We start from the raw sequence: 22,714 nt of genomic DNA on the forward strand, positions 1-22,714 counted from the left end.
GCATATGTGTACAGATAGATTTTGAGCCCTGAGACATAATAGACAGTGTGGGAAGTATGTACCCTGACCCAACTGCAGACTGTCATATATGATCATTGAAGGTGGTGTGCAATTTATTTGGAGAGATAATCCATGTTTAGAGAGATGCCTATGGTCTGGTCACATGTTTCAAGGTGACACTTGGTGCTGGATATGTATGTTCTATGCCTGTCTCATCATCACACATGACCGAACTGCGGATGGTCATCCCTCATTGAAGGGGATGTTGAAGTCTGTCTGAGTATAGTTAGTTGTACTGACTTGTATTTACAGCCTGCTTGTTTTGTTATACTGTATGTGGACATGACAGTCTCTTCTTGTCTGTGTCATCCATGCTGGTGAACGCCCAACAGAAAAAGTGGATTTGGTGTGCCATTGCCAAGAAAGTGGGGACACTGGGGGTCCACAGCCTTCGGAGCACCCACTGTAGGAAGCGGTAGGAGGACCTAAGGTGCTGGACCCAGACAACCGCAGAGGCCCAGCTGGGGATGTCGTCCCAAGGAGGACGGGGGGCCCATCTGATCTTGACCCCCCCATTGCCCGCATATTGGTGGTGGCCTACCCAGAGTTGGATGGGCGTTTGAGGGCAGTCCAGCAGCCACAAGGGGGGAAGTACAGATGCAACACATTTTCATCCCTTTACCAGGTTAGTGTATGATGTGAAAGAGTCTAAGCTGTGACAATTTGGTAAATGCAAAGGGTAAAAGATCTCCAAGGATCACATAGATGTACAGTCCCCAACATTGGTTTACAGGTGTGCACATTCTTATTTGTATGGGGACAAATGTACTCTCCTACGTTGTCTCCTCTGCACAGAAGCATATAATAATGCACATTGTCCAGGTCTTTGCTCTCTGTCCATTCCAATGCCCCTTGCTTGAACCATGTCGATGTGTAACATAGGGTCTGACATTTTGAAGCCATTTCTACTTTCCAAAAGATTTCAGTTGAGTGAATGACAGTATCCTGTGAGTCTGTGATGTCCATCTGACATTTCACGTCATACATACAAAACGTATTTTGATCTGTTACTGGGTGAACCCCCTTAGTAAGGGAGGGATGTAAATTGGCCTCCATAATGTGTCATCTGAGTGGACATCCTAGATGTTGGTGACCATGCAGGTGTTGCTAGACTCATACAGTGTCACATACATTGGTGTCAGAGCTATGAATGTTGGTACCATGTTCATGTTCTGTAGGTTGGAAGTGGCTACACAGCTATTTCCTTATCCATAGTGTTGTAGGCATGTTAAATAGGCCAAGACATCTTATTCACTGTTACAATCTGAACTGGTTCTTGCCAACATCCTGTGTACATTGAAAGGGTCTGTCATGAATGCAATGTTATAAGCACACTTTCGGTTGCTCTTTTGGATTTGTTTTGAGTCCTTATTGTATGTAAACCTATTGTTTGCACTGACACCAATGCGGTGCAGGTGTGGTAGTTCCCATACTCATGTGAGTGGAATGGTGTGTGTATTCAGGCATTTGGCTTGCATCAGGGTGTATGTATGTGTCATGGTAGCCTCAGATATGGTTTGGGTCTCCCAAACAGACATAAGGCTAGTCATGTCAGATGTGTGGATAGTGATGTTGCCACTCAGTCATTGGGCTATTGATGGAACAATAGCATGATATGTTGAACTGTTTGTCACCTTCATGCTCATGACAGGTGTCTATTAACTTGAAAGAGTAGATATACTGCATATGGTTGTGTGTAGCTAAATGCTCTGGGCTAATTAGGAACTTATAAGTGTGCTATACTTTGTTTCATGAGGACAATGACTTAGATGACTTGGTCCACAAAGTATATATCATCCTTTTCTACATCATTAGTGGTACATGTGTAGGTGACATGTGTTCTGACTCTTTCATAATCCAAATGTGGGTATGCCTATTAGAGTAGTTGCATGTTTTGTATGTTTGTAAATTTCCATTGTGAAGCTTGTGAACTCAGTGACATAAAGTAGGTATGCAACATGCTGTGTTGTGTTTACTATACAATAAGGTGCCCTGCCTGGTACATGACATCAGGTCACACTGTTAGTATGTGTTGAGCTTGTGTATGTCATATGTGGAAATCAATGTTACCTATATTTCCCATAGCTTGGTTGTTGGTTGACTATGTTGCTGTGGATAGGGACTCAGTATCATGTGGGCAAGTCACCTTGTCATGGACTGGTTAATGTGATCGTTCTACTGATATCATGGCATTGTAGGTGTGATATAAGTAGCTTAGCTGATGTGTGACAAGGTTTTTATTGAGGAGTGTACATTGTATCTTCTTGTGACATGATGTTGGCACTAAACTAGTTCTACCTGTGGTTTAGTACAACTAGGTGTGATGTTACTGAGGTGTACAGTGTGAGGTAAGTGGTATGTATTGTTTTCCAGCATCGGCAGACGAAGGACATGGGCCACAGCCAAGTGGGGAAACTGCTGGCCCGGGACCTCCAGTCATGAGAACACCGACACTGAGGGAGCCAGTGGCCTGGAGGGCGAGTGGAGTGCCATGAAGGAGACTGGATCCAGATCACCATCTTCGGAATCCTCCTTCAGTGGATACTCCCTGGCTGTGGTGGACCCATCTGGGACCACAACAGCACCATCTCTGTCTGCTGTCCCCCTTTCTATCACCACCCTCCTGTAGCACCCCACCTAGTTGGCAGTGCCCGCTCACCCAAAAGAGTGGGCATCTCCTTTGCAGCAGGCACCTCTGTCCCAGACCCTGTTATCCATGCCCCCTCAGTCAATACATCCTAAGGTTTATCTCTGTGGGTCAGTCGATCATTGTAAATGCCATCAAGGGACTGGCAACTCAGATACAACAGAGTAATGCCTTCCTGGAGGACATTCACAGTGCACTGGCTGGCCTACAGAAATCAATTCAGGTTCTGGCCTCCACACTGACGGCACCCTCACCCTTTGTCTCCTGTCCCCCCTCCACCTTCCTCTTCCCAATCCCAGTTCCCCTTCCCGACCAAGACAAAACACTCAAACAGACAGGTATGCATCAACCTCAACATCCAAGGGTAGCACAGACAAACCAAAGTGCCACAAGACACACCACCAGCATGCACACAAGCAACATACACCTGCACATACAAGCAATGGTCAGAATCTGCCCTGACACCCCCTCCACTCCCAGCATCACAGACACTACACCTGCAGATACCACACCAAAATTCACAGATCCAGCTACCACACCCATCCTACCCGCAGAAAGCACCCCAGCAGACCCTCAGACATTCACTCCAGTCACCACATCTGCAGTCACCACAGCCATAGACACGCCTACATGCAGCACATCCACCATATCTGCAGTCACCATCTCAACAAATAGCCACTCACCCACCACGGCACCCCCTAGCACCTCCACCCCCTTCAGCCCAAGACACATAAGCACCCTTATTTACAGACACCCACCACCCACAAGCATGCCTCCGACAAACATGCACCCAAAACATCCACACCAACACCTCTTACAACCACTCCCTCTCCCTCCACACCCAAACCGTTTTGTTATGACCGTCCCCGTGTGTGCAAAAAACCTTTCCTACTCCTCCCCGTTACTTCCCTAAATGATCCGTTTCACTTTCCAAATCCATTCCTTCCACCTACAAGCCCCCCCTGTACCCTCTGCAAGTACCCATGCCCCTCCCCCACCAAGAAGTCAACCCCTCCAAAGAATACCCAACCCTTCCCCAAGCCTAAACCAAAAACCACCCCCTCCCAAGCCAAAGCCCAAACCCCGCCTTAGCCCAAACCCCCTCCGCTACAGCCCCCCCCAGACAATCCCTGAGATGCCTGCCCTACCCTTAAATGCCCCTACATGTGGATGTTACATGATGGTCAGGAGCCAAGTTGGGGCACCATTATGTGCCTTTGGTGCACTTTTGTAAACTATGGACTGGCCTATGACTTTGGACAATCTTCTAAGGTTCTCTAATATTTTTACATTAAATCCAACCAGTTGTTGGTATTTCTGGTTAAATCTTTGTTCTGTATTTCCTTTCCTAGGTTTGAGTTGTTCTTGGCTGACGTTGGTTGTGTGTGAGTATTTGTGTGTGTGTGCAGTGCCTTTGTCCCCCAGGTATAGGGTGTGTGTTGTGTGATGAGCATGTGTATGTAGCAGACATGTTGTCATGTGTGAGTGTGCGTGTATTGTGCATGGTATGATAGGTACGATGTGCTGTATGTGTGTGATGTGTGTGTTGATTGCTAAATTGTATGATTGTGTAATTGTGTGTGTTCATTCCCTGTTGGTTGTACATTGTGTTGTTTGTGTGATGGTTCCCTGGGCAGTGTCGGTCGGGTGTGCTTGACAATGTGTTTATGATTGTGCAGTTGTGGTGTTGTTGTGATGTGTTTTTGTGTTGTATGGTATTGTGTGAGACTGGGCATGTGATGTGTTGCTGTGCATAAGTGTGTGTTTGTGATGTGTGCAGTGTGTGTGCTGGCTGCAGTGTGTGTGCTATATATATGTGGGTGTTTTGTTGTTGTATGTGAGTGAGTGTGTCAGTGTACTATGTGTGAGTATTGCCCTCACAGCCCCCTCCCTATGGTATTTTATGCAACTGTACAAGATCTTACAATATACAAATGTAACAGGTGAGTGTGTGTGTACTTACGGTTGCTGTCGTCATCAGCGTCGAAGATTCCATTGTCTTTCTGCGAGCAGGAGCAGCGGGATGACATCTAGTTGTGGTTCCATGATGGCTCCGGACGAGTATGGCTTGCTGGAAGTGAGTGTCTCCTTTTATACAGTTCATTTAAGCCTGGGTTTTCATGGTGGTCCGACCGTGATGGAAATATTGGGGTTGTGCAACCTTGTAATAGGTCTGACACAAACTTGGTCTCCTCGTCCGCGGCGGTCTGACCGCACTGGTTGTGCCATTGGTGTTTTGGCGAGATTCTGTGTACATCACCAACAAAGTCATAATTTGGCAGTCCTCGCCGCCAGCCTGTCCCCAAACTCATAATGAGGCCCTGAGTCTTGGGGTAGGACTAGAGGTTTGGTAGTGTATGATGGAAGTGAGTACCCCTACAATCAAAGTAGAGAGAGTGGAGCCGATTCTTTGGTAGTCAGGGAAATCAATCAATCAATCAATCAATGCTTGTAAAGTGCAGCTACTCACTCGTTAGGGTCTCAAGGCGCTGTGGGGAAAGTGTAGAGTTCACCAGTGAAGTGGTTCATAAAAAAAACATTTCTTCAGTTCCTTCGTGAAGCTGAGGAAGGAGATCGTTTGTCTGATGTGGAGAGGAAGGGCGATCCAGGCGGTGGGTGCGAGGTAGGAAAAGGAGCGCCCTCCTGTTCTGGTTTTCCTGATGCGGGGTACTTCTGCTAGAGAGAGCTGGGCTGACTGTAGGGTCCTGTGGGGTACGTGGAGGTTGAGTCACTGGTTCAGGTAGGCTGGTCCAGTGTTGTGGAGGGCTTTGTGTACGTGGGTGAGGATCTTGAAGGTGATTTTTATCTCTATGGGGAGCAGTGCAGTGTACCTAGGATTTGTGATATGTGGCAGTGTCAAGGTAGGTTGAGGGCCAGTCTGGCGGCGGCGTTCTGGATGTTTAGTAGTTTGAGGATGAGTTTCTTGTTGATTACAACATAGAGTGCATTGCCATAGTCCAGTCTGCTGGTGATGAGGGTCTTTGTGATGGTCTTTCTATGGTCGAGGGGGATCCATTTGAAGGACTTGCGTAGGAGACGGAGGGTGCGGAAGCAGGTGGAGGTGACTTAGTTTATTTAATGGTTCATGTTGACCTTGAAGTCCAGAATGATCCCGAGGTTGCAGGCTTGGCTGGTGAGTGGGTTTCTGAGGGTGGGTGGCCACCAGGAGTCGTTCCATGCGTTGGGTTGAGGGCCCATGATGAGTGCTTCTTTCTTGTTTGCGTTGAGTTGAAGGTAGATGTTTCTCATCCAGTTGGTTACTGCTTCCATGCCTTCATGGAAGTTGTGTCTGGCTTTGTTGGGTTCGTTGGAGAGGGAAGATGAGTTGGGTGTCATCGGCAAAGGAGATTATGTTGATTCCGTAGCTCCTGACGATGGTGGCTAGCGGGGCCATGTAGATGTTAAACAGCGTGGGGCTGAGGGAGGATCCTTGGGGAACTCCGCAGGTGGTGGGTGGGGTCTGCGTGGGAGGGGGCTAGTCTCACTTGTTGAGTTCTGCCGGAAAGGAAGGATTGGATCCAGTCGAGGGCCTTGTCTCTGATGCTGGCTTTGTGGAGTCTTCGTATCAGGGAGTGATGGGAGACTGTGTCGAAGGCTGCCAAGAGGTCTAGCAGGATGAGTGCCGCTGTCTCTCCCTTGTCCAGCTGGGAGCAGATGTCATCTGTTGGGGCTAGGAGGGCTGTTTCAGTGCTATGGTTTTTATCTGGATTGGGAGATGTTGAGTATGTTGTGGTCTTCTAAAAACATGGCAAGTTGGCTGTTGACTGCTTTTTCGATTACTTTCGCAGGAAAAGGGAGGAGGGAGATGGGCCAGAAGTTTTTGAGGTTGGTGGGGTCTGCCGAGGGTTTCTTGAAGAGGGGGTTGATCTCGGCGTGTTTCCAGTCATCGGAGAAGGTGGCAGCAGCTAGTGAGCAGTTGATGGTGAGGCGGCGCTTGGAGCCGATGGTGTCTGCTGCTCTGTTGAAAATGTGGTGGGGGCATGGCTCCATGGGGGCCCTGGAGTGTATGGACCTCATTGTTCTCAGAGTATCTTCGGTGGTGAGGGGGGTCCAGGAGGTGATTGTTGGTTTATTGGTGTCGGGTTTTGGTAGAGGGGGTTCTGCGCATAGGTTTTTCTTGCTGAAACTGTCGTAGATGGTCTTGATTTTGTGGTGGAAGTAGGTGTTGAGTCTGTCACAGAGGTCCTGTAAGGGTGGGATGTCCGTTGTTTCACTGTTGGGTTGGGCGATCTCCTCTATGATGCTGAACAGTTCCTTGTTGTTGTGTGCATGTGAGGAGATTCTGTCTTGTATAGCTTTCTTTCTGGTGTTTCTGATGAGTTGGTGGTGTGCGGTGGTGGTGGTTCGGAAGTTGCTATGGGCTTCTTTGGATTTGGTGTTTCTCCAGATTTTCTCGAGGCGGTGACAAGTGCGTCTAGATTCCCTGAGTTCTGGGATGAACCAGCTGGCTTTCTTTGCATGGGTGCTGTTGTTCTTTTTGAGGGGGGGCTATGGTGTTCGCGCAGTCAGCGATCCATTTATGGAAGGTGCATTCTATGGTGTTTGGGTCATTGTTGTGTGTGATGGTGGGGGTGGCGATGGCGAGGCCAGCTGTGAGCTGATCGTCGATGATTCTTGTCCATTTTCTATGTGATGGTTGGTGTTGGGGTCTGATGAGGGTGGGTGTGTTAAAAGTGAAATGGTTGCATCAATGGTCTGTCCATGGAAGGTCTGAGGTGTGACTGAAGGTAGTGGAGGTTCCTGTGGTGAAGATGGGATCGGGTGTATTCCTGCTGAGTGTGTTGGCTCCATCACAATCTGTCGGAGCCCTATGTTGTGGAGGTTGTCTAGGAGGGATGCGGTGTTGGGGTCTTGTAGGTTGTCGAGGTGGAAGTTGAGGTCTCCCAGGAGGGTGTAGTTGGTGGCTGTGATGGCTTGTGAGGTGATGTAGTCCGTGATTGAATCAGCAAAGGGAGCATGTGGTCCGGGAGGACGGTTGATTAGGGTTCCCCTGATGGTGGGTGTGGGGCTGGTATGTAGTTTGAAGTGGAGGTGTTCCATCCGGCTTGTGGATTCTTCGGAGTCTTCGGCGTGTGTGTTCAGGCGGAGGTTGGATCTGTGGACCATGGTGATTCCCCCCCAAAGGCAGCTGGGGCGGTCTTTGAGGATGATCTTGTATTCCTGGGGGATGGCAATGGCGATGTCCGAGCCTGAGGTCGTGTTGGTCCAGTTCTCGGTGAGGAACAGAATGTCTGAGGTGGTGCTGTCAAGGAGGTCCCAGATTTCAGTAGCATGTTTATGGAGGGAGCGGATGTTGAGGAGAATGCACATCAGAGATTTCAAGGTCGATGTATTGTCGCGGATGGGTTGTGCTGGGTCCAAGTTCTTGGTGGTGGTGTAGGTTTGGCGGCAGCGGAAGCAGCTGAAGGGTCCGTGGGTGTTAGCTGGTGATGCTTGCTTGCAGTTGTTGTTACATCCTGGGTTGAGTGCGATGAGTGCTGCTGACGTGTAGAGGAGGTGGGTGGAGTGGAAACCCCTCTTGTAGATATAGTTGGGCCCACTAGTAATTGTGTGTTGGAGGGGACTTCTGTTCTTTGTGACCGGGTTGTACCTGAACTTGACCCGGGTAATCAGATTAAAATCCTGTCCTGGAATGTGGCTGAGATTAGGTCTAAAATGGATGAAACTGAATCAGGGTGGTTTCTAGATGGCCATGATACCTCTCTCTTCCAGGTGACTTGGAGTACAACTCCTATTTTTAGGAATGAGTTTACTAAATTTTCCATTAATGCAGCCTAGTCAGTAACGGGGAGAACTTCGGTAGGTGGGAGGGGATCAGCAATCAAGGTAAAAATAGCACGACAATTTTCTATCAGAGCCATGTTGGTTAATTCTCCAGGTAATAATCAATGTGTACAATCAGGTGGATGGGTGTAAGGAATAAGCCAAAGGTATAAGTATCTTGAGGATTCCCTTCTAGAGGTTACTAGGAAAGGAGAATAAATAGTGGCAGGAGATCTAAAACATACCTTTGGACCACTGTTGGTTGCACCCTTAGATCTAACAACTGACCAAGTTACCAAGTTTAGAATACCCCCAGAGATGTCCCCAGTAACATGGTGACCAAGGGTAGCTCACTTACTCACATTGGTGCTACAATGAGAGCTTAGCGCAGCAAATGGAAGAACTCTGTCTGATAGTGATGGTAGGCATACTTTAAATGGACTTGGCCATTCCAGTGGAATCAATTATTTTTAGTGGGATTGAAACTATGGTCATTTGTGTGTGAAGTGCTGTAATAGACAGCTTTAATGGAGACCATAATGCCCTGAGTTTTTCGCTACTGGGTAGTATTGCGGACAGTCCCCTAATCCTAGGTAATACTCAAATAGGGGATGTTTCATATACTAACAGTGGGAAAGCTATTCGGTGGGAAGGGGTTAAGAGGCACCCAAAGGCCTTGGGAATTGCAGTTAGTAAAGTCAACTAGCTGATAGTAAAATTGTATGGCCTTTCCCCTTAGGTGAGAGTTTCAACCCTGGATGATCACAATGTACTTTTTTGACATCAATTAGAGATCTCCTGGTACATGGTAATAGGTGTATTGATAAAAATCCGAAGGATTATAAAGCATGGTATAATAAAGCATGCAGGATAGCAAAGGCAGGGCTAATATCTGCAGCCAAGTCTAAGAACAGGTATGATTTAATATTAAGTAGGTCTGACTACAAAAGGGAATTTGCTAAAGCCAAGTGAGTCTGGGAGAACACACTTTGGAAAAACTTGTACCATGCCATAAGTTGCTAAGATAATGATGGATTTTAGAAAACTTTCTCACAGAGAAAAAGTAGCTCCAGTAAAGAACTGGAATATTATTTTTAGCCCCAGGATTGGGTGGCTCACTTTAATTTGCACATAAGCACTGAGGATTCTCTGGGGAATGGTATAGATCCTTCTCTGGCTAGCAAGCCAAGAAATCAAACAAATTGGAATTTGAGATTTGTGAATCAGCGGAGGCTATGACGACTAGCCTAACTTCAAAGGGCCCACGGCCTGATAAGATTCCTAATGACTTTTTTTCTGGCCCAATTGGATGTGTGGGGTCCCTTTATCAACCACCTTTCAAACTCAGTATTAAAGGGCATGAAGCTGCCAGTTCCCTGGCATCGTGCAGAATGTACACCTATTTACAAGAATGTTCCGAGTAACTACTGGCTGATTAGTCTGGTAGATGTGTCTCAGAAGATTTTCTGCAAAAAGGTATTAGCGCATCTCCAACAATTGATCAAGAGCAATGAGGTATTGCCAGATTTTCAGGCAGATTTTAGAAGTGGCATTAGTACTATTGACCAGGTCTTTAGTTTTAATTGTATCTATTGGAAGACTGTAGAAATCAACAGGGCTCGACTTTTTGTTGCCTTTGTTAATCTGAATCCAGCATTTGATCTGGTTCCAAGAGCAAAATTGTGGACGGTCCTAAGTAGGATGGGCATTCACTCTAATTTGTTGGCAGTCCTTGTATGGTTGCATGCAGAAAACTATGCAAGGGTCAGGTGGGAGACCAGGGCCAACTCACTGAGCCTATAATGATTAGGCGTGGAGTTAGACTGGGTTGTGTCCTGGCCCCTACTTTGTTTTCATTGCACATAAATGATGTAGTGTAGTGGCTGGATAGAAATGGCTGTGATTCACCAAAAATGGCAGGAAGGACAGTACCTGCTTTGCTTTTCATGGATGATAGTCAACTGCTTTCTAAATCTCTTAAGACACAGACATCATTTTTAATGTCTTTTGTGAAGCACACGAGTTTGAGCTCAATAGCTCAAAAACGGAATCTTGCTTTTTAATCCTGTGAAGACTAAGAATTACAAATGTAAGGTATGTGTGGGGGAGCATCCTATAGAACAGGTCTCGAGCTTTGACTATTTGGGGTTAAGATTAGCCCCAAACATAGACTGGACACTGCAAGTATCAAAATCACATTTATCCCTAATGCAGTATACTGTAAATATATCTATTATCCACAAACAAAACGGCTTCTAAAAGAGTTGCCCCGGCATTGGAGATCTATAATGTTAAGGCTCTGGGAGTAGTTTTATACAGCTCAGAGATGTGGCGATTTGCAAACAGTAGAACATTGCCAATGTCAGAACATTTATTAGATCTCTTTTTGTCCTTCCAGTGAGTACTCCATTGTTTCCTTTGCATTTGGATATGACAATCAAAAAGCTTGCCCTGAAAGCTGAATGCAGACCCTTGATCTATTGGCACAGGTCAGAGACCTTGGCTGCTTAAAGAGCATATTAGGAGGGTCTAAGTGATCTTTTGGACCCTGCTCATGTCTGGAAATTACCTTGGCTGACCCATCTTAAAACTGTATTGAAGACATTGGGTCTAAAGAGGTTTTGGTTGAATCCAGAGCAGACTAACTCCCTTTTTAAAATGGATATTAAAATATGATATTGGGAGTATGTGTCTGTTAAAACTATCCAGAGATTAAAAGGATCCCTAACAGTGAAGTTTAAACTGTTTCCGCTGTGTGGGAGTATGATCAACAAAATCATGCCTCCACCAACTTAGAAACTGTATATGTAATTCTGGTACAAACCCCTTCCAAACAGAGCCTTCTACAGTAAGTGGCGTGACATATTACCTGAGAGTGATGAGTGTCCAGCATGTGGAAGGGCCTTGGAGTTCCTAATACACTTTCTATTCTTTTGCCCGGCCTATGGGCATCAGGGAGCAAAATGGATAGTGCCACCGTGCAGGAAGCTATGTATCAGGAGGCATTTAGATGTATTCAGGATTCTCAGCACTAGTAGCTCCAGGTTGGTGGTATTTTCTATCACAAAATGCCTTATGTCGGCTTGGATTTTAAATGTATCCAAGCTAGAGAGAAGTTCATGACATAAAATCTTGTTGTATAGGTATTTAGTTTAGTGTTCCTGTGTTATACTAGGACCGCTATGGAAGGTCTGTTCTATCCCTTTGTAAAAGCTGCTCTTTATTTGTGCCAATGAATTATTGCTGTTAAAATGTGTTGAAATGATACATTAAGTACATTTTTTATTTTTTTTTACAATTTTTTTAAGGTTTGTTTTAGTCCACACCAAACTGCACTTTAATTGCCAACTACTTAGGGCTACTTCTGTGTGTTATGGGATGTGGATGTTAGTCACTTTGCGTCCCTGTTTAATATATGATGGAAACTACACTTTACTGCTAATTTGCACTAGTGTATTTGCAATGTAGACTGCAAGAAAGAGATTGGTAGGCCCACCACAGATCCGGTATATACGTTCAAATCTTCACACTGTCAAACTATTTTTTTGATTACTTCCTATTGAGTCAAGTCAGTGAGCCAAGTGAATGTTTATTATACCACACTTGAAAAACAACAGCCGACACATTCGCCCCCTAGGGTGTATCTACCTGGGCCTTTCTCAAGGCTGTGGGAATTCTCAAAAATGAATTAATAAAAAAAACCAGAAATAACAAAGCTACCTAATCTTACACCCAAAGTGCGGAGGAAAAGGAATGATAATTCAAAAATTACTCTTACCGAAAAAGAAATAAGAGAAAAACCACAGTGTGTGAAAAAATTGTGAAGAAAAAGGAATTACAGAATAAATGTGTTAAATCCATGTGTTAATCATATAATGGGGATGCAACAATGCTGGGTACCTGGGTAGTGTGGAGATTTCAACGTATATATTGGATCTATGGTGGGCCTACCAATCTCTTTCTTGCAGTCTTAAGAATGTCCATTGAGGTAAATTGCTCCATACCTCATTTGCTAGCTCACAATAGGATAAAAAGGGCATTCCATTGGATGAGAGGGTTGTACCATTGGAGCATTGTTTTTTGTGTTCGCATTGTAGTTGGGAGATCAGTAGGATTCATTGTTTGTGTTTATTTTTCTTTTATCAATTACTCTGCCATATTTCTATGGTGATCTGGATTCTATGTCTTTAGGTTGAGTGTTGTTGGTTTTAATTGTAATGTGTACTTTTATGATATTTTGATTGAGATAAAGTTATTATGATAATATATCTAGCAATCTACTATTCCTGTCAATTACGTCTGCCCATCAAGTCTGATTCGACACACTGTTTACTGTCCAAGATTTGTATCTCCAATGCTATCCGCTACCCCCTTCCCTCTCCTGCAGCTTATTGTGCTGTCCGTTTTGAAAAAGATCATTGATTTCAGAAGGCTTTTTCTTGAATTCATTCTTTAATGATTTCCTTTCTTCCCACATGAAAGATTTTATTTAAAAACTTTGGTTATAATAATAATTCAAATTCATCGATAAGTTTTGCTAGATAGTGCGATAAGTTAAAAGGTAGTGATATTCGGTAAAAATCAGATACATTTTAGCCTGCGCAACACAAAAGGAAGAAACAAAAAAAGTGTAAATGTCATACTCATTACATTAAAAAATGACGTGGTGTATAACACTGTCCTTCAGACCATGGTTCAGTTTTCACTTGTAAGCAATATATAGTATTGGGTTTCTCTGAAAATGTCTAAAAAAAATTAACAGATTAATTATTCCACTCGAAATATACATCTGCATAAAAACTATCACAGATCTATATGTTATGTAACTGTGCTGATTTGCAATAGTTCTGAGAATGTTTTTTTGTACTTCCTCACTCTGGTTCCCTCTTTTTCACTCTTTTGTTCCATCTGGCACTTATTGATGGCGTTAGAACAGCGTAATTCTACATATCTTGGTCTGTGTATATGGCTGACTGCTTTGACGTTGACTTGTGTATAGGTCTGTGTGCACCGCTCTAGCGATGTTCCTCTGTCTGCATATTTGCATGCTTTTGTCACCTGTAAATGTTAACGGATATATACAACCATTTTAAGGTGGCATCATCACATTGTTTCCAGGCCAAGGCTTTTAAACTACATATCACTGATTTCATATGTATTAGCTTAATTAATTCAATGGAAGCAATTCAAGACTACAACAACCAGAATGCACAAGGTTGTCAAATGAAAGCCCGGTGCTAGAAACACAGGGCTAGGTTTATCAATGCTTTGCGTCGCCATTGCGCTACGCAAGGGCTTTGCAAAACCCAAGTGAGGTTTATCAAGCCATGCAAGACCACCTTGTGTGACCCTGCATGGCTTCATAAATCTAGAGTAATGTAAGACAGCTCAAATCGCTGCCTTGCATTACTCTGCCCCAGGGAGGCATTCCATGGGTGGAGCGTTTGTGTTCCCACTCATCCATCCATGGATTTTGGTGCAATCCCAGATTTATCATTATTGGTAGACATGGGAATTAATCAAAATGCTACGCCTTTCCAGGTGAGACTTGATGAGAAGAAATATTTTTGTTTCTCTTCGTTTTTCCCTCTGTCTAGAAAGAGGAAAATGCCTCTTAGGATTGTTTTGTGCAGGAAGGATACCTTCCTGCATAAAAACAATCATGTCTAAAGCTGTGCGCAGCACAAGGTGACTTGTTGCGCTGCGTGAAAAAATAATAAATATGGTCCCCCAGTCTGTAATGACATAGAGTAAGATGCTCACACTGATAAAATACAAGGCTAGCTACAACTAACATCCTTCAACCATGCACTCTGTAAAGAGCATCCAGAAGTCCAATCTGAACTGGAGCTTTATGTGTCCTCAATAGAGGTATAAAAAGCTAAATAAAATCTACAATACAATGTTGTGCAAAGTAATGACCCCTTCCAAGTGATCGCAGACACTGTGCTCGGTTCTAGACTTTTCATCAATTACAGGACCAAAGTGTATTTAATTGAATTGACTCATATGATATGGAAACATACATACAAAATTGATTTTTTTACTCTTATATTGTTTTTACACTATTATTTTTAATTGGAGCCTTTTTGTAAACTAAAAATTTACATACAAGCAAGGCCTGTTTTCAAGTCGGCCACTGAGTGATGTTGCATATGCTACTGTACTAAAGGCAGTTTCCTATCATGAATTGGTTGTTCCTTAGTTTAAAATGTTGAGTAATAGAGTTTTACATCCCAAACTAAGAGATGTTGAAAAGCTTTGGTAAAATTGTACTAAATCGGATTCCAAAAAGCTTCTCAGTTTGATTTGTTTTTGTTTTTTTTCAGGAACATGTTTCCGTCAAATCTTGTTGAGGCTACATTTAAACAGGTGAGTGACATTTTCATGATTTACCTAGCCTTATCTAATAAAGTGGTTAAAACATTGAGTTCACCTTGCAAAGCCTTTCATTCTTTTCATATTAAAAATGTAGCAAAGGTAACTTTGAAGAGTTAAAACAGTGGTTCCAAACCTGTAGTCTGTGGATCCCTGGGGGTCTGCGAGGGTCCGTGGCTGCTTAGAAAATTAACAAATATTAACAGATTAATAAAGTTTGTGTGTATATATATATATATATATATATATATATATATATATATATATATATATCCCAAGTGGCTAAATGTACAATTTAACATTTTAAAATGTTCTGTAAATGTCATGAAAATTGAAAACTTGAAATTGGAGGTTAAACATTAAGTAAGTATCCTCATATTGATTTGTGGGAGCAGTGCAGGTGCATCAAACAGAATATATTATGGATGATGAGTGGGTTGGTTTGATTATATAAAAGCTCCGACCTTCCTATTAAAACTAAAAATGTTATTTTTGTATTTAATTTGTTTGCAATTTAAAAAAAAGTTTTATCATTTATGTATATGTTTGCTGGAATGCTTGTTTCCGTATTGTTTTGCGGTTCAAAGCATCCACAATGTTTAGTGAAATTGCCTCACTACAAAAAATTGATTTTAACATCAACTTTCTATTTCCTAAAAAATGTAAACAATCAACTAATAAGTGCATATTAAAATGTTTGAATCATAGGCCACATTTACATTTACCATCCTCATCTAAAAGGGAATACATTTTGTTTCTTTTTTTAAAACAACAAATTAAAGTCACACGAAATTTCAATAGCAATGCGGGCAAGTAGGGGTTTCGTAACAAGGATAAATACGTGTACAGAAACTTTTTCTGCCAGGTTTCCTGCATATAAATTGCAGATCATTCTGTGACAGATAACATAAATCGATGATCCTAGATTCTCTCTCACAGGCTTTCTTCAGAGCTCTCTTCTAGAGCTGGGGAGGTTCTGCCACTTTATAGCCTACAATATTTATTTGTTCTGCCACTTTTGCCGATCTATTTCTCACTTCTCTTGCTCATATTAGATCACTGAATTCTACTCTTTGGGACAGAGAGATTATATTTTTAGAACCTCCCCCACCCCAATGGGCACACACCTACTGGACTCTATCCACTCCTTCATAAGCAACAGCATTGCCTTTGAATACAACTTAGCCCCAACATCAATTGAACTAATTAAAAGAAAATTTCTAGAGTCTGATGGGTACTCTTTCTTTAGTATTGGTTTCATTTCTGCTTCTTTCCAGATATCTGGAAGGTTCCTGATTTTGTTAAATAAATAAAAACCTTGAGAAAAAGCTAGCCCGCCATTTAGGCTTTGACTAAAGGATAATCGGGGGTAAGTTATCTGGCCAAACTGCTTTTGTTAACTTAACAGAGGCTATTATTTTATTCAAGCAGTCCTCATTAAGGAGCTCCAATAACTCCTCCTCTAGGGGTGTCCATGGCCGTCTGTCTTCTTCATCCTGGACCTTATAAATATTGCTCAAGTAACATTTACAGTTGGTTGGTTCTGCTTCCTTTATACAACCCTATTGAACTATCATCCAAAATGTTCACATGTCTTTTGCAAGTAAGACACTTAGGGCCCTATTATGAGTTTGACGGATGGGAAAGCCTGTCTGCCAAACTCCCGACAGGGTGGCCACTACCTACACAGTGACCTACCCGCCAAGATATTATGGATTTCCCGCTAGGCCAGGGGGTGGAAATCTAAGTTTCTGGCCACTGGCCTAGCGGGAAACAGGCTACAGCATTGTCTCCAGCTCGTAATAAAGTCAGCAGCAATGATGTAGCCAGCTGGGTGCGCTTGCACCCTCCCAATGTTCACTGTCTGCAAAGCAATTGCAAGGATGCTGGCCAGGGATGCCCCTGCACTGCCCATGCAAAGTGTATGGACAATGCAGGGGTCCCCTGGGGTCCCCCTGCACCCGTTCACCGCCAGCCTTTTCATGGCGGTGCTGCCGCCATGAAACTGCAGGCGGAGAAGTGGGTCGTAATCCCCAGGGCAGCGCTACCATGGCGGATTAGGACTGCCACCAACCTCCAGACTGCCAGGATCTGAGATCTTGGCAGAGCTGGCGGTTTTGTGGTGGCCTGACAACCAGGGTTGTAATGTGGCGGTCCAGACTGTGAGTGGCAGTCTAGAGACTGCCACACTCGCAGTGAGGCTCTTAAAATTAATTCCCAGTTAGCTTTATATTCATAAGTTTTCTTAGTCTTAACTAAGACCCCATAATCCCTTTTTAGTTTATTATATATTTCTCTCTCCTTTGCCCTGATGGAAACTTTTTTCTATATCTCATTTTCATCAGCCTTGTTTTCAATCACCGGCATAAGCTATTAAACCATGGACATTTATTTATAACAATAGAAGATTTTGACCTTTTAGTGGAGGAATTACACTTTAAAACTAGGGGTGTCATGCAATCTACCACCTCCGCAATGGTCTGACTATATCAATTTAGAATCTCGACATCCTCAGTTTCCCCCAATAAAAGGGAATTTGGAACTTGATATTGCAATAATAAAGCCATGTACTTATCATCTAATCTAGCGGTCAGATGTTTTGGGAAGGAAACCACCATAGGGATCACAGCTGTTCTTGGGGAGGAATTGAGTTAAATGCCGTTTGAAGAACTCTGTGATCACTACCTGTAAAGTTTACTATTTTAAACTATTTATAAAGCTGAAAACGCCATGCCTGTAAAAACATGCAATCTGTTGGACATCTATGATATCCATATACAAAGGTTTGAGTCACGGGGTATTATCATTGCAGTGCCCAGTTAAACACACAAATCCTAACTCAGTTATTTGATTGCCAAAGTGCAAGTCTGCTTCTGTGGGAGCACTGGAAAGATTGCTAGTGGGATCCCATAAGCCTCCTACATTTCACCATATAGATCATCAGCCCTAATGGGATCCAATTGTAAGTTAAAATCATCCAGCAACATGATTGGGGGAGCCCCTAGCAACTGTAACAAAGATATTAGGTCACTTTCGACCAAATGCAATTGCTGTTCCTGTTTATGCACCTCCTCCTGATTTACATAAACATTCACAATTATTAATGCACCTTGAGGCCCATTTCCAACACTCTAGGACTGGGGTGACACCACTTGGCAGGGTAGAACTCACAAATGGCAGAGTCCAGTTGCTGAGTTCAAGGTTATTGGAGCCTTAGATCCCTGAAGCTGTGGTCAGGAGGCCAGCCGACTAGCCCTTGGAGTCACTTTGGGGTCCTGGGTTCAACAGATGCAGGTCCAGTCCTTCCCACCCAGACAAGAGGGGCCTCAGGCAGCAGGTTAGCACAGCACTCCAACTGAGTGTCAGTCCTTTCAGCAGCACCACAGTCCTTCTTCTTGACAGAATATCACAGGTCCATGTACTGAGGAGGTTGTGTCTGAGGTCCAAAACCTATGCATGTTGCCCTTCCCCTGGAAGGTGGGAGACGCTTCCACATGTTTCCCTTTAAAGCCACCAGACACCCTGCATTTACCTGTCCTGGCTCCAGACTAACTACAGGAGGTATGCAGCTCTTTGTGTGCTCAGGCAGGACATAGGGGGTCATTCTGACCCTGGCGGTAAATACCGCCATGGCGGAGGTTGGCGGTAGCACCGCCAACAGGCTGGCGGTGCTCCGCCGGGCATTCTGACCGCGGCGGTACAGCCGCGGCCAGAAGCGGAAAGCCGGCGGTGTACTGCCGACTTTCCGCTGCCCATGGGAATCCGCCATGGGGATTCTGACACCCCATACCGCCATCCTGTTCCTGGCGGTTCGCCCGCCAGGAACAGGATGGCGGTATGGGGTGTCGTGGGGCCCCTGGGGGCCCCTGCAGTGCCCATGCATTGGCATGGGCACTGCAGGGGCCCCCGTAAGAGGGCCCCACAAAGAATTTCAGTGTCTGCTTTGCAGACACTGAAATTCGCGATGGGTGCAACTGCACCCGTCGCACCTTCCCACTCCGCCGGCTCCATTCTGAGCCGGCTTCCTCGTGGGAAGGGTGTTTCCCGCTGGGCTGGCGGGCGGACTTTCGGCGGTCGCCCGCCAGCCCAGTGGGAAACCCAGAATGACCGCCGCGGTCTTTTGACCGCGGTACGGTCTTCTGGCGGTTCCCGCTTGGCGGGCGGCTACCGCCGCCCGCCAAGCTTAGAAACAGGGCCATAGTCTCTTCAAGTGTAAGTAGGACCATGCCCAGGTCCACCCTCATCGACCCTACCAGTGAAGGCCCATCCAGGCACACCTAAGCTTTCTATGGTGTGTGGCTGTCCAGAAGGAATACACTAATCCCATCTGTCAGCTACACCCAATCACGTGACCCAGAGACAGGTTACAGGCATTAAATGCGAAGGCAGTTAAATGCCAACTTTCTAAATGTGACATTTCATCAAAATTGCAATTTAAAATCCGACTTTACCATAAGAGAGGATCTTTCATTACAATTAGAAAGACACCAAACATGAACTGGTGACCTGTTCCCAAATGGAAATATCAGCTTATTAAATATAATAAGGTAAATCCAATGTGATCCTATGGAAGAGGTAGGCCTTGCAGTAGTGAAAAACATACTTAAGAGTTTTTCACTAGTAAGACATGTAAAACTTAAAATTATATGTCCCACTTTTTAAATACACTGTCCAGGGCCTTCCCTAGGGGTGACGTTTATGTATTAAAAAGGAAGGTTTGGGCCTGACAAAAGGTGTATTTTGCCACTGTCAGGCAACATGTGGTGTTGCCTTTTTAATAGATTTTGATCTGTTTGAGCTATGAGCTTTTTTTTTTGTTAAATCTGTTGAATATAAATGCTGATGATGTGCTCATCTTCCTAACCAATCTCTGTGCCTTGGGACCTCAGGTGCTCCAGATTCTGGAAATATTTGGGTGGTTTTCAGGACTTCAGGTTCATCCAGTAAGTCCTCGGTTTACCGGGCGATTGGGGGTGGGGAGTAGCTGTCTTGGGTATTGGGCTTCAATTCCTTTCACAGATATTTCTGCCATCTGGGGGTCTGTGTCACGGTCGATGAGGCCCGGGCCTTGTCCCTGAAAATACAACCTCAGGTGGGTAGGCTCATGGGTGACCCAGCACATTGGGTGACATTACCCCTTTCTCTTTTTGGTTACTTGGGTTCCGTCATTTATCGCTACCTGATAATTAATGTGTCAGACACCTTTAGAGAGGCCTGTGTTCCTGACCTGGACTCCTTGGAGGACAAGGACTGGTGAGAGGCACTTGCCTCCCCGTGAGGTGGCTATTGATTCCCAGTTCCACCTCATTCAACTGCGTTATTTGCACAGTCTATTGCACCATGGAGAGGCTCTGGAGAAGGGGCCTCATTGCTTCTGACAACTGTCTGTGGTGCCAGTCTGCTGCCGGAAACTTCTTACATATGGTCTGGGAGTGTGCTTTTCCGGCTCCTTTCTGGAGTAGTGTCTTTGATTGTTTGGGGCGGGTGCCTGGTCTCTCCTTGCCACGCACACCTCAGTGTGCCTTGCTTCATATTTCTGATGATGTCGATGGTAGTAGATACTGCTGGGTGCTTTTGCGGTTAGGACTGGTAGTCGCCAAGCGTGACAGAGCAAGGGCCTAGAAAGGGGTTTTGGCTCCTTCTTTGGAAGTTTGGAAGGAGGAAATGGGCCATTGCCTAGGCCTCAAACACCCTGCATACATCGCTATGGGTTGTCCTAAGAAGTATTATGAGATCTGGGAATGTTGGGCGGGTTATTGGGGGATATAGCTGGAGCCATGTACCCAAGACAGGATCTCTATGGAGGTCGACGTCCGGTCTTTTGTACCTTGTGTGCTGTTTGGGATGAAGGATCTGGGGGGAGAGGTGGAGGGGTGGTGCATGTTTGCTTTGTTCTGTTGCTACGTCTATTTTCAGTGAGCATCCTGAATATTGATGCTTTGAGGCTATGGAGATTTCTTTTTTCATTTTGTTTTTATGTTGGCGGTCTGCATGCCAGAATTGCCTGCCCTGCTTTCCTGGTCATTTCTGGGCCGTAATTACTACTGATTATGTTTTGTACTGTGCCACCTTTTATCCATAAACCAAATACAAAGTTTGTGAAACAAATATGTAGAATATGCAGCAGATGGTGGAATTTGTGGCAAATGCAGCAAATCCATAATTATGTGGAAAATGCTGCAGCCGCAACATTGCATACTTCCAGCGGTCCTGAATATATGATAGACTACTACAAAATGATTTAGTATTTAAAATAAAACAAGTGCTGTTAAAGATTCCCTTTTAGAAATAGGTAATTGCGCTGTCTCTAGTGCAGACATTTTTATGAGTTTCATTAAAAGGAAGCTTTCCAAACTTAACACCCTTGGATCCCTCGCAAAAAAGAATAGTGACTTTATAAATTAAAGCCGGACAGCCTTTTAATTTGATGATTAACCAATGGCAAACATTTACATTGCGTTCAGATTGCAGGTACCCTGGTAAGAAGGCTTGTTTCTTCTTTAGTTCTCTGTCCACGGATAGCCTCAAGTAGATGGCCCTGAAGAAAGGGTGCTATGTGGGAGCAGATTTTTTCCTTTACAAATGGACAAACACAGCTGTCTCAGAGAGATCCCACGAGGAATGGAAGAGTTTTTTTTTTAAATGGACAACACTAGGTTTAGTGTAGCAGGTGCAGTGGCACTAGGGCCGTGCACCCCAATTTTGGCTGTGTTACTAGCAAAGTGGTGAGTGGGAACCCTTTTTTCCTTGGGATCAGGTCCAAAGCAACAGGTGGTGAGATGTGAGATGTACTCCTTTTTTTACATAAAGGAGCAGGCAGCCTGCTTTGGGCCTCATGTCTAGGAGTCATGGACCAGTGCAGATGTTGAGCAGTGTAGTAGGTATCATTTGTGCCGCAGATGCAGTGGAACAGGGACCCTGGGGTGTGAGGCCCAATTAGTATTGTTTTACTATCTTTTTTTGCTTATGTTAGGGTCCAGTGCACCATTGCTAATTCAGTGTTGCTTTGGGTGGTACCCAAAAGAAAGAAAAATTGGAGTATGGGAGGCACATTAGCTTAGGCCTAAGAGAGATGTCATAGTGGGGAATGGAGCAAGATGAAAGGAGTGAAAGTCCCACTGCATAACATTTATGACTTCCTTTATTTATAAAAGAGGATTGGAGGCTCACTTTTCTTCCTAGCATTAGAGGTGAGTGCACCCTTGCTGCAAAGTGGTGGGCAACATCCTGGAGCTCATTTTATTCTGAAAGGGACAGAGAATTTGTTCAAAGATTGGAGTGATGGCCATGCATGGTGGGAAAGGGTTGAAAGAGGCAAAGGACACATTCTGCTACTCCGGGGTGCAACTATCATTAGTGCAACAAGTGCAGTCGCATTGAGTCCCAGGAGTGTGAAGGTTGTGTTTTTGCTTGATATATTTGCACTTTATTAAGCCTCAAACTTAGTGAGGATTACCAGCTACAGAAAAAGTACTCCTTAAATGATAATCCTGCCCCCAGCATTCAGCCCTGACTCCTCCTCTCCTGCAAACACTGCCATAAAAATTTGGATGGGGCCCCACTTGAAAATATTTTGCTCAGTGGGGCTCACAGCAAAAAAAGTTTGAAGTTCTCCGATTACAGCAGCTTTGAGTTACAAGACTTTACTTGTGCTACACTTTTAGAGTCATTCTTATGGCTGGTGTAAGCATTTACTACAACAAATGTGACATCTGACTTTTGTGTCACTAATGGACTAATGCAGTTTCTGAGAGACATTACTATAGCTTTACTTAACATTAAGATTCAGATTTGCTAGCTGTTACCATGTTCAGCAGTCTCACAGTGCCAAGGGCCAAAGTAAGGGGAGTAACTCTGACCTCACAC

At 44.4% G+C, this 22,714-nt stretch overlaps 1 protein-coding gene and 1 long non-coding RNA gene across 3 annotated transcripts in view; one reads left to right on the forward strand and one right to left on the reverse strand.

The window, feature by feature from the left end:
* Positions 1 to 22,714, forward strand: part of SLC1A7 (solute carrier family 1 member 7) — a 605,311-nt gene that overhangs the window by 410,516 nt on the left and 172,081 nt on the right. Inside the window, exon 4 of the mRNA XM_069232652.1 lies at positions 14,800 to 14,842. Coding sequence (XP_069088753.1) covers positions 14,800 to 14,842 — 43 coding nt within the window. The remainder of the gene's footprint in view (positions 1 to 14,799; positions 14,843 to 22,714) is intronic.
* LOC138293429 (uncharacterized) overlaps positions 1 to 22,714 on the reverse strand; it is a 98,574-nt gene that overhangs the window by 63,875 nt on the left and 11,985 nt on the right. The window lies entirely within an intron of this gene.

The sequence above is a fragment of the Pleurodeles waltl genome, chromosome 4_2 (genome assembly GCF_031143425.1).
Source record: "Pleurodeles waltl isolate 20211129_DDA chromosome 4_2, aPleWal1.hap1.20221129, whole genome shotgun sequence".
Classification (NCBI taxonomy): Eukaryota; Metazoa; Chordata; class Amphibia; order Caudata; family Salamandridae; genus Pleurodeles; species Pleurodeles waltl.